At 38.5% G+C, this 12,500-nt stretch overlaps 1 protein-coding gene and 1 pseudogene across 3 annotated transcripts; one reads left to right on the top strand and one right to left on the bottom strand.

Moving 5' to 3' along the window:
* Positions 1-2,134: 2,134 nt before the first annotated feature.
* Positions 2,135-3,433, bottom strand: LOC110450338 (annotated as a pseudogene).
* A 110-nt stretch (positions 3,434-3,543) lies between these two features.
* Positions 3,544-10,814, top strand: LOC110450322 (delta(3,5)-Delta(2,4)-dienoyl-CoA isomerase, mitochondrial-like). Of its 3 annotated transcripts, none has more exons than XM_021497790.1 (8): positions 3,544-3,626; positions 4,451-4,631; positions 4,828-4,916; positions 5,996-6,120; positions 8,620-8,733; positions 9,146-9,288; positions 9,447-9,597; positions 10,333-10,814. In XM_021497790.1, exons 1-8 carry the CDS (start codon positions 3,587-3,589, stop codon positions 10,426-10,428), a joined length of 939 nt encoding a protein of 312 aa, XP_021353465.1. In that variant the 5' UTR covers positions 3,544-3,586; the 3' UTR covers positions 10,429-10,814. The 3 variants fall into 3 exon arrangements, with proteins under 3 accessions (XP_021353465.1, XP_021353466.1, XP_021353467.1); XM_021497791.1 differs by lacking the exon at positions 3,544-3,626 and adding an exon at positions 3,710-3,815; XM_021497792.1 differs by lacking the exon at positions 3,544-3,626 and adding an exon at positions 3,716-3,826.
* Positions 10,815-12,500: the final 1,686 nt, after the last annotated feature.

Genomic DNA, 12,500 nt, shown 5'->3' with positions numbered 1-12,500 from the left:
TCACTCCCTGGATCATTATCGTTCTACTCACTCCCTAGATTTCCATCATTTAACTCATTCTTTGGAACTCAATCATTCTACTCAATCCCTGGGTCCCCAATCATTATGCACACTCCCCGGATCATTATCATTCTACTCACTCCCTAGATATCAATAATTTTACTCACTCTCTGGATCTCCATAATTTTACTAACTCCCTGGGTCCCTATCATTCTACTCAATCCCTGGATCTCCATCATTCTGCTCACTCCCTGGATCATTATCATTCTACTCACTCCCTAGATATCAATAATTTTACTCACTCTCTGGATCTCCATAATTTTACTAACTCCCTGGGTCCCTATCATTCTGCTCACTCCCTGGGTCCCCAGAATCCTGCTTACTCCATGGATCTCCATCATTCTACTCACTCCCTGGGTCCCTATCATTCTACTTACTCCCTGGGTCCCTATCATTCTGCTTACTCCCTGGATCTCCATCATTCTACTCACTCCCTGGGTCCCTATCATTCTACTCACTCCCTGGGTCCCTACCATTCTACTCACTTCATGGGCCCCTACCATTCTACTCTCTCCCTAGCTTGCCATCACTTTACTCACTCTCTGGAAACCCACTCACTTCATGGGCCCCTACCATTCTACTCTCTCCCTAGCTTGCCATCACTTTACTCACTCTCTGGAAACCCACTCACTTCATGGGCCCCTACCATTCTACTCTCTCCCTAGCTTGCCATCACTTTACTCACTCTCTGGAAACCCACTCACTTCATGGGCCCCTACCATTCTACTCTCTCCCTAGCTTGCCATCACTTTACTCACTCTCTGGAAACCCACTCACTTCATGGGCCCCTACCATTCTACTCTCTCCCTAGCTTGCCATCACTTTACTCACTCTCTGGAAACCCACTCACTTCATGGGCCCCTACCATTCTACTCTCTCCCTAGCTTGCCATCACTTTACTCACTCTCTGGATTATTATCAGTCTACTCAATCCCTGGATCTCCATCATTCTGCTTTCTCCCTGGATCATCATTCTACTCAAACCCTAGATCTCAATCATTTTACTCACTCTCTGGATCTCCATAATTCTACTAACTCTCTGGGTCCCTATCATTCTGCTCACTCCCTGGGTGCCCATCATTCTGCTTACTCCCTGGATCTCCATCATTCTACTCAATACCTGGGTCCCTATCATTCTACTCACTCCCTGGGTCCCTATCATTCTGCTCACTCCCTGGGTCCCCATCATTCTGCTTACTCCCTGGATCTCCGTCATTCTACTCACTCCCTGGGTCCCTATCATTCTGCTCACTCCCTGGATCATTATCATTCTACTCACTCCCTAGATCTCAATCATTTTAATCACTCTCTAGATCTCCATCATTCTACTCACTCCCTGGGTCCCTATCATTCTGCTCACTCCCTGGGTCCCCAGCATCCTGCTTACTCCATGGATCTCCATCATTCTACTCACTCCCTGGGTCCCTTTCATTCTGCTTACTCCGTGGGTACCTATCATTCTACTCCCTCCCTGGAACCCCATCATTTTACTCATTCCATGAGCACTATCAATCTTATTACACATTTTATCACTCCTTCATTAAGATAATATGACTCTATTATAATTACTATAGTAAAGGTTTTGCATAGTTTATTTTGCAATGGTCTGTGACATAGAATTCTTAATCACCGTGCTCACTTCAACCAATACCTAACATTCCATACGATGCTATAGCTCTATCAACATATCAAACAATCATTCAAATAACTTGTCAACACTTCTAACATGACAAACAAGTAGTTGCAATTTTGAGCATTTTATTTTAATCATAGTTATGATGTGTTCTATCTGCAGTTAATTAGCCCTATCAACCTATTTCTACTGAAATTAGAATCTTAGGCTACCACGCTTTTATGTTGAAAACCTATTGATGGTTTTAAACAGGTAAAGGATTTATCATACACTATTCTTAAAGTGACAGTTTAAATGTAATTTACTATAAACTTAAAAGGAAAATAACATGTGACAGTTGACTGGAGAAAATGATTTTACTGCAGGACGATACTGCTGATCCTGCTTTTGACCAATAGCTAAGAGTGCTTTTGTAAAATGAACAAATGAACACCAAAAAAAGGGATTTCAATCAAATCTATTATTTCTTTCAAATAGTTGATCAAGTTCAACACATCATAGCAATACATACAAAATGTAAAAAAAAAATACCTCTTCTGCACCTGGACAATGTAGTATCTGACATTAAAAAGCTTATGTTAATTAATTCAACGAGGTTCAAAGTGTACATATGGCGTGAAAAAGAAATCCACATACACTTGATTTCCCAGCATTACTTTGTTGTAATATATTCAAACGATACATACAGAACCTTTGATTTTGTCAAGAGTGTTTTTGATTGCTTCAAAACAAAAGTAAACTGAGATGCTATGAAAACAATTCACTAATAATGTCTAAAGACCTGTCAACTTTTCACTAATCTGATACAATTCAGGCACATTTTTTTGAGAAATTTCACTCCATTCACTTTTTTCACAATTTGCATAATAGCCACCAGAAACATTGTCAAGTTTTTCTGAAATTGCACAGTGAACGATGGTTTGACATCCTTCTTCCGGTGACTTTATCAATAATCCTAACAGTGGCTGTAAACAGAATTTCAGCACCTTAGATAATCTATGTCTTCCAAGCTCTGTGTTGACCATTCCTGGGGACAGGGTGTGAACAGATACCCCAGTGCCTTTAAGTCGTAAGTGCAGTTCCCTTGCAAAGTAAATATTAGCTAATTTACTGTCAGCATACGGATTGTTGTGCTTACTATTCAAATATTTCAAGTTGATATTTCCAAACTTGTGAAGGCTAGAAGATACAAAGACAATTCTACTTGGGCTCGATTTCTTCAATAGATCCAAAAGAAGGTTTGTCATCAGAAAGTTTCCAAAGTGGTTGACAGCCATGTTTATTTCTAAACCATCTTCAGTAATGGTGAAAGGATGTGCCATGACAGCTGCATTGTTTATCAACACGTCCAATCTGTTCTCCTGTGCATTTATATTCGTACAGAACTGCTTCACAGACGACATCGACGACAAGTCGAGTTTTGCAATTTGTAGTTCTCCTTTCGTTGTCTTCTGACGAATGTCATCCATAGCCTGCTTTGCTTTTACCAGATCTCGACATGCCAGGATCACCCTAGCGTCACGTTTAGCTAGTTCTAAGGCTGTTGCTTTTCCTAGTCCACAGTTTGCTCCCGTGATAAGGACCGTTTTACCCGACATCAAACGTAAGCTGGCGCATTTAATAGGGGTTCGAGAACACCTTTTAAGAATACACAATGCTACAGCAGAAAGTCCGCCCCCGACAACAGTCAGCCAAAACCATGAAGGTGAAGACGACATGTTTATTTTTCACGTTTCGGGTGTTCCGAAAGTAACTCCCAATGTAAAATTCGTTTTGATTGGCAATGACAAAGCGAAACTAAACCACCATTCGGAAGGTTTCTAGTTTTATTATGAAACCGACGACTGCGGCAAAAAATCGACGGAAAGTCTTGTTTATGATAAATTGAGAAGAATGAAGATAATTACTCAACTTATGAAAAGTTCATCTCGAGGTAACAGCGAGCAGAAACGATGTTATAATGCAGATAAACGTTCACATAACTTCAATTTTATACGTGTGACCTTTGTACTGATACTGATAGGCAAATGCATGTTAGTGAACAGGTGACAGTGTGAAAAAGTGGGACTGCAATTGTGACAACCTTTCTCGACATAAGCATTGCTGTTGTCGCTTAACTCAGGTACTTTAAATGTAATTGTTTTGTTTTTCAGATTCCATATATTTTATCCAGGAGTCCCCACCAAGATTTAGTAGCTATTTCTGTGAGATATCATATATGTGTATATATTTTTGTTGTGGACTGCAAGGATAGAGGAGTCCATATTTGCATGCAGTACTTACTACTGGAAAACCAGTTACACATAAACAAATACATCAACAGTTTGTAGTAATGCGATAAACATGTTAAAAGTGTAACAAAATACAAGGTTTATTTGGATACGGCTATGGAGAAAAAGACTGATCCATTATTCCACCACAAGAACTAACCTGGCATTAACAAATTCTAATTTATCATGTAACTCTTGACTTAAACATATTTCTACTGGTAAAATTTAGTCTCCCATACCAAGATTCTTGTATGCATTTGCCAGGCACCAGAAATTTAATTTCCCATACAGCGGTTACTGCTGCCATTTTCATAGAACATATCTGGTAGTAATCCCTCACATTTCATATCTTAATTCATATCTGATCTGTACTGTCTTGAAATTTTAGATTAACAATCTGCTTTATTTTTAAACCAGAAACTTTTGAAAGTTTCCCAAAGTATTGTATAATATCACTGTATCATTGAACTTTCACTTTATCCTCAAGGGGTATTTCTAAAACCAGTTTTGAAGCCTCTTCTCTTGGGATCGGCCAGAAGTATGTCGGCAGATGTCACTTCCAAGTATAACTTTGAGACACTCAAGGTTACCCAGCCAAAGGAGTTTGTTACCCAAGTAGAAATGAACAGACCAAAAAAGTTGAATGCAATGAACAAGGCATTCTGGAGGTAATATTTGTCTTCATGAAGGCATCATGAAAAAATAGATTTTTACCTTAAATGTGTGCAAAAGTAAACTAACAGGGAAGCACCTGAACACAGTAAACAATCAAACATTACAGGTATAATTACTCAAATCCAACCTCCGATTTCTTATTATCCACCCCTTTTCTCAGACTTTAATGTTTTTTAATTTAATTCCTAGTGAGATGCGAACGTGTTTTCAACAGCTGAACAGTGACAGTGATTGTAGAGTTATAGTTTTGTCTGGAGCTGGAAAAGTGTTCACAGCAGGTAAGACATACACACTGAGGGGCTGGTTAGGTATTCACATCAGGTAAAACATACAAACTGAGGGGTTGGTGAGGTATTCAAATCAGGTAAGACATACACACTGAGGGGCTGGTTAGGTATTCACATCAGGTAAGACATTCACACTGAGAGGTTGGTTAGGTATTCACATCAGGTAAGACATACACACTGAGGGGTTGGTGAGGTATTCACATCAGGAAAGACATACACACTGAGGGGCTGGTAATGTAATCACATCAGGTAAGACATACACACTGAGGGGCTGGTTAGGGATGCACATCAGGTAAAACATACAAACTGAGGGGGCTGACAATGTAATAATAACAGGTAAGACATACACACTGAAGGGGCTGGCAATGTAATAATATCAGGTAAGACATACACACTGAGGGGGCTGACAATGGTTTCACATCAGGTAAGACATTCACACTGAGGGGTTGGTGAGGTATTCACATCAGGTAAGACATACACACTGAGGGGCTGGAAATGTAATCACATCAGGTAAATCATACTTGGGTGGGGGGTTGGTCAGGTGTTCACTTCAGGTAAATCATACTTGGGGAGGGGTGTGTCAAGGTGTTAACATTAGTCAAAACATGGTTTGGGAGGGGGATGATGATATGTTCACATCTGGTTATATCTGATGGCAGAGATTGGTTATTTATATTATAGCCATTATAGCTATTCCCAACTAGTAAGTGATACCTTAGAATATCAGAGGGCCGGTGATATATAACTGGTAGGTAATGATTTGACTGACTGGCATGCAATTGAAATGAGTTTATACAAAATGAACGTCAGAAGGAAAGCTTTGAAATATGTCTTGCATGTAACTGATGCTGTGTTCTTAAACCTGTCATTGTGCTGAACCTCAAGTTATATACCCAAACCTACTTCCTTATAACTCAAAGAGATTTTCCAATGTATTTGAAAGGTAAGTTCTGTAGATGGGAGTGGGAACAGCTGCAAGTTTCAGCTAAGTACAGGGGGTGATTCTGTCTGAGGGAGATAGGGCATTCAGAGTCGGTGACTATTCTGAAAAGAAACCTAAATTGTTTTAGGTCTTGACCTCACTGACCTGGATACAGTTGCTGTCATGCAGTCAGACCTAGACCCTTCCCGGAAAGCCTTCATGATACGTGGGACTATTGCTGATTATCAGGAAACATTTACTGTTATAGAAAAGGTTTGTATTATTTGGTCCCTTGTGGAAGTTGTTACATAAAAACATCTATTGTTTTGAAATTTTAATGATTTAGTTTCTACCTGGTAGGATGTTAGTCATGTTATAACAAGGTTAATCAAATGAAGAGAAGGTTTGGGAAATTTCACATACAGCAGACTGTAATGGGTATTCTTTGAAAATATAAAATTGATTGTACCCTAATAGAAATGTAAGAACAATAGTATTTGTTTTGTGATAACAGAAATTAATCTAAAAGAGTGTTTTGAGACCAGGGAGCTTTTCTTTACAAACTGTTTATATACTATATATACTAATCGCTTTGTCACTGCATCTTTGTGTCTGTCCATTCATGATGTACATGTATCGATATAAAAAAGTCGATAAAACGTCACAATAATTTGGACTAATGATCCCCTCCACAGATTCAGCTCATAGTTCTACATTTGATGTGAATTAGGTGGCCAATGGTCGAGGTTAAATGGTCAAAGGACTCGGGTATCTCATGAACCCCTCAACTGATTTGGTTTATACTTCCAGCATATTACCGGTATGGTAACATCAATTTCTACAGCTGAATAGTTTTTGAATGTCATCATTCAAGGATAAAGGGTCAAAGGTCATACTTTACCACCTTGAGAGGGTGGAGGTATATCTATGTCAGCCCATCCTCAATTTGTTTTTTATTACAACCTGTACCTGCAGGTTCCGATATAGGCTGCAGAATAAGAATTAGATTTATCATCAGTATTATGAAAATGTATTACAATCCTTGTTAAATTCAATTAATGACTGAAGTATTCCTTACATAGGCGCATTTAGTTTTTATCTAAAATGCATATTAAAAAAACCCAAGCCTAAATGGTAATATTATTGAGAATCTGTGTCAGGACGGTCACAATGACTCGCTTGTCCAGAATGTGTGTCAGGACGGTCACAATGACTCGCTTGTCCAGAATGTGTGTCAGGACGGTCACAATGACTCGCTTGTCCAGAATGTGTGTCAGGACGGTCACAATGACTCGCTTGTCCAGAATGTGTGTCAGGACGGTCACAATGACTCGCTTGTCCAGAATGTGTGTCAGGACGGTCACAATGACTCGCTTGTCCAGAATGTGNATGACTCGCTTGTCCAGAATGTGTGTCAGGACGGTCACAATGACTCGCTTGTCCAGAATGTGTGTCAGGACGGTCACAATGACTCGCTTGTCCAGAATGTGTGTCAGGACGGTCACAATGACTCGCTTGTCCAGAATGTGTGTCAGGACGGTCACAATGACTCGCTTGTCCAGAATGTGTGTCAGGACGGTCACAATGACTCGCTTGTCCAGAATGTGTGTCAGGACGGTCACAATGACTCGCTTGTCCAGAATGTGTGTCAGGACGGTCACAATGACTCGCTTGTCCAGAATGTGTGTCAGGACGGTCACAATGACTCGCTTGTCCAGAATGTGTGTCAGGACGGTCACAATGACTCGCTTGTCCAGAATGTGCTGTACGTGTGAAGGCTCTACCATGATATTTCAAAAACAATATATGAAAGGTGGTCACACTTTTGTGACCTACTTCATGATTATTTCTTTCCAGGGGCCTTTCATACAAATACAAAGTATAATCACTTAAAGTTGCCTGTCAAAATAAGTACCAGATGTATGACATTGTTTTAGTAGTCACAGTATGTCAGTAATGGCAGTCCAGTTGACATGGAAGAAAATGGAAAAGAATATAGGATAAAGATGTCATATGATATTCTACGATAAATTTGATATGTAGATAGCTATATCCTCGTCCCTTTGTGTGTGTTTCAGTGTACTACGCCATATGTAGTTAGATATATCCTCGTCCCTTTGCGTGTGTTTCAGTGTACTAAGCCATATGGAGTTAGATATTTCCTCCGCCCTTTGTGTGTGTTTCAGTGTACTAATCCATATGTAGTTAGATATATCCTCGTCCCTTTGTTTGTGTTTCAGTGTACTAAGCCAGTGATAGCAGCAATACACAACTGTCATATGATATTCTACGATAAATTTAATATGTAGATAGCTATATCCTCGTCCCTTTGTGTGTGTTTCCGTGTACTAAGCCATATGTAGTTAGATATTTCCTCGTCCCTTTGTGTGCGTTTCAGTGTACTAAGCCATATGTAGTTAGATATCTCCTCGTCCCTTTGTGTGTGTTTCAGTGTACTAATCCATATGTAGTTAGATATATCCTCGTCCCTTTGCGTGTGTTTCAGTGTACTAAGCCATATGGAGTTAGATATTTCCTCCGCCCTTTGTGTGTGTTTCAGTGTACTAAGCCTTATGTAGTTAGATATATCCTCGTCCCTTTGCGTGTGTTTCAGTGTACTAAGCCATATGTAGTTCGATATATCCTTGTCCCTTTGTGTGTGTTTTAGTGTACTAAGCCAGTGATAGCAGCAATACACAACTGTCATATGATATTCTACGATAAATTTGATATGTAGTTAGCTATATCCTTGTCCCTTTGTGTGTGTTTCAGTGTACTAAGCCAGTGATAGCAGCAATACACAACGCCTGTATAGGTGGAGGGATAGACATGACATCAGCCTGCGACATCAGATATGCCACACAAGATTCATTTTTTCAAATAAAGGTACAAAATTCGGTATCTGAATTCTATTTATTTTATTCAATGTTCGAATATTTGTTTTTAACTTTTGCTTTCTCTTCTCTCTCACCTGTAATTTTTATGCTGTTTGAGTTGATATCAACAGATAAATGTTTTTACTTAAAACTGATGTATATTCACTGTAATTGAATCATTTAACACAATAACAGAATAGAATGGTTATCTCAAAACATAGGTTATATTCAGATGATTCAAAGGTTTATATGTTTTAAGGTGTTAAGACAGATTTGATGGCGGTTGGTAAATCGACATCAACATTCCAATCTTTCAACAGTTATAATTCATTCCTCAATCGTTTATAAAGGGTTGATCATCTTTGTTTTCTGTGTTGTCGATGAAATATTGGTCATGTGTGTTTGTAATCTGTGTTCAACAGGAAGTTGACATCGGCCTGGCAGCAGATGTTGGAACTCTTCAAAGGTTTCCTAAAATTGTTGGAAATGATAGTTTAGTGCGAGAGCTGATATACACAGCACGGAGATTCCACAGCGATGAAGCAAAAGAAATGGGCTTTGTCAGGTAAATAACTATTGTGTATTTTATGTTAAAATAAATTATGTGCTGTTTAGTTTGAAGATCGATTGATATCGAAATAATTGCGATAATGAAATAATAAAACTGTTTTCTCAATAAATAGACAAAAATAGTTGGTGAATAATTCATGCCCTTTTTGACAGTCGGATCTTTCCAGACAAGGAGTCCATGCTAACGGGAGCCATGGACATAGCAGAGATCATTGCCAGTAAGAGTCCTGTAGCAGTCCAAGGCAGCAAGGTGTCACTGGTGTTCTCCCGCGATCACTCTGTTCGGGAAGGGCTGGAACATGTGGTAGGTAGCAAACAGGTCCATTGATCTGCATAGCAATATTACCACTGTAGTGTAGCCATTGCTGTGTTTCATATACAGCACATGATACTTTCAGCAGTAGGTGTTTTTTTTCCCTTTTGTATTTATTCCTCAGCACGTGTGTAAGAAATGAAGGCCTCCTGAAGTATGTAATATACAATTTCAGTTTTATAAACAACATTTCATCCTCACAGCCTTGATTATTAGATTATTATGTCATCTGTTATTGCAGAACAACAGATAAGATACAGTTCTTTACCTCCTGTTGCCTTAACACTTTTCCATAGCCCATGTTTACATTATATTTTTTTACACCTTAAGCTTGTCATGGTCACTTTATAAATCTGTATCAGCTTGTCACAGCTGCATTATCATATACCATATTTGCCATAATTAGCTCCCTTGAAGGTATAATACCTGAGTTATATCTTCCAGGCTACACTACAATTTCCTCATTAAAGAGCCTTAACAGAAAGAATGATGGTATAACAGGAAAGAGAGTAGTGTGCTTCCACTAGGGATCAAACCAGTGACCCTCAGCTTCCTAGTCGGACGCTCTACCAATTGAGCCAAAGGGGAAATTTCCTGTAGTGTAAAGATAGAAAGTGACCATAATCCTATGTACCATTAAAACCTGCCACAATAAATTTCCGAATACATGATAAGAATAGTCACAGATTATATGTGTGTGATGACTGAGATGTTGTTGGTTTGTAGGCGGTCTGGAACCAGGGGATGCTACAGAGTGAGGACGTAATGAAGGCTGTAATGGCTGGCATGGAGAAAAAGACACCAAAGTTCTCTAAGTTATAACGGATCATCTGACTGTGTGAACGTGTTGATGTGTAGAAACAGCTCACAGGGCAAGCTATGACATGGATCAAGTGTACATAGTCTTCTTATCCATCCCTATGGGACAAGGACAAGGTGTGCATACAATGCAGTACAGGTGTACTCAACACTTAGTGTACAGAAATTGATAGCCAGAAAGATAGACAGACATTGAGGTTATACAATTTTATTGTAGCTGTCAAACCAGGTTATTTTGCAGTTCTACATATCAGCTTGGTAGAAATGGACCAATTTCATGAAGAGAAACATGGTATGACTGAAATAGGAACAAATGCTTTCCTTGTAATAAACGTTGTAAAATTTGAAAAGTACATTGATTGTTTCTGTTATAAACCGATACTCAGCAACTCAGACTTGTTGTGTTGTTGTGACACGATTTTAAAACTGAATATAATTGTATATCATTTTTGTGTCGCCTGCAACGCGAGACGACATATAGGTATTACTTTGTGGGCGTCCGATAACTTGAGTTCCCTTGGGTTAATTGAACTCAAACTTGGTACACATATTGCATACCAATATAGCTCTTCAGAAGTTTACGTGCATTTTGTGCCCCTTTTAATGCTAGAAGCAATAATGTTCAACATATGTTACAGGTTTTTCTGTCGAGTTTCAACTTTCGGCGTTTTGGCATATCTGTTTACGTGATAACTCAAGCCAAAACACTTTCCTTACTAAAAGCGCTCAGCAGGCGACACATTCCGTGGAATTCTTGTTCCACTGATATTAATACTTTCGTTTTCATGAATGAAATGAAGTTGGAATCATGGATGTAATATTTGTTTTATGACGTTTTACATACCTCAGCAAAAGAATAATAATTTATTTGATAACATTAAAATCATTCTAATTATATCAAGCTTTTACTTCTTTCTGATCTTGGTAGTTGGCCAGTTTGGTTGTTCCTCGGTGTAGCCTCATACCATTGATCTTGTGTATACCACACAGTAATGTTTGTAGTCATATAGAAAAGGTACAGAATAATTCTCATTGCACTGTTGTTAAATTAGTTTATTCATATCATCTAGTCACAATTATTTAAAAGTTAAATAAAAATAGAATCTTGTATGATGTTTAATGGGCACTTCAATCAAATGAGCATCTTTGGACCAAGGGATCCTTAGGGCAGAGGGGTGGAGCTCAATACTCCATGTAGGAAATTAGTGGTATATTTTGTAGCAATAATCTACAAGTATGAATGAGGGGAATTGAACCTAGTATGGTATGAATCGGCTCTGTACCAAACAGATTCAGTTTACATAAATAAAGGTTGACTCCCAATTGGTAGTAAAATGGGGGCCAAGAGGAATACAATGTTGTTTAAATGAATGTTGTGACATCCTGGGCCCAGTTGCTCAATGCTTAATAAGCTTTAACCAGCAGGTATTGAAAAAATCAAATTATTGCTCAAAGGTTGGTTAACTTAAACTAGGGATTAGTGAAAAATTCAAATTGTTGCTCAAAGGTTGGTTAACTTAAACCAGGGATTAGTGAAAAAAATCCAAATTGTTGCTCAAAGGTTGGTTAACTTAAACCATGGGTTAGTGAAAAATTCAAATTGTTGCTCAAAGGTTGGTTAACTTGAACCATGGATTAGTAAACAATTCAAATTGTTGCGCAAAGGTTGGTTAACATAAACCAGGGATTAGTGAAAAATTCAAATTGTTGCTCAAAGGTTGGTTAACTTAAACCAGGGATTAGTGAAAAATCCAAATTGTTGCTCAAAGGTTGGTTAACTTAAACCACGGGTTAGTGAAAAAATCAAAATTGTTGCTAAGAAAATCAAAGGATTTACAAGGCAAATTAAATCCTCAAACACATCAATATATTTATTTCAACAATCTATAGCAGGGAATTGATATAAGATATTCTAGATTTTGTTTTATATATTTTCATTAACCACTGGTTAATTATAACGAAGCTTTGAGCTATTGGTTTATAAAGCATTGGGTATTCGGTGACGGTGACGGTGACGGGGATTTGATATATAAACCAAGGACTCTGCTATGGGACAGGCAGGGTGGTAGGGCCAA

The sequence above is a fragment of the Mizuhopecten yessoensis genome, unplaced genomic scaffold (assembly GCF_002113885.1).
Source record: "Mizuhopecten yessoensis strain PY_sf001 unplaced genomic scaffold, ASM211388v2 scaffold5181, whole genome shotgun sequence".
In the NCBI taxonomy this organism is placed as follows: Eukaryota; Metazoa; Mollusca; class Bivalvia; order Pectinida; family Pectinidae; genus Mizuhopecten; species Mizuhopecten yessoensis.
The sequence above is the reverse complement of the archived record's forward strand: the minus strand, read 5'-3'. Positions and strand labels throughout refer to the sequence as shown.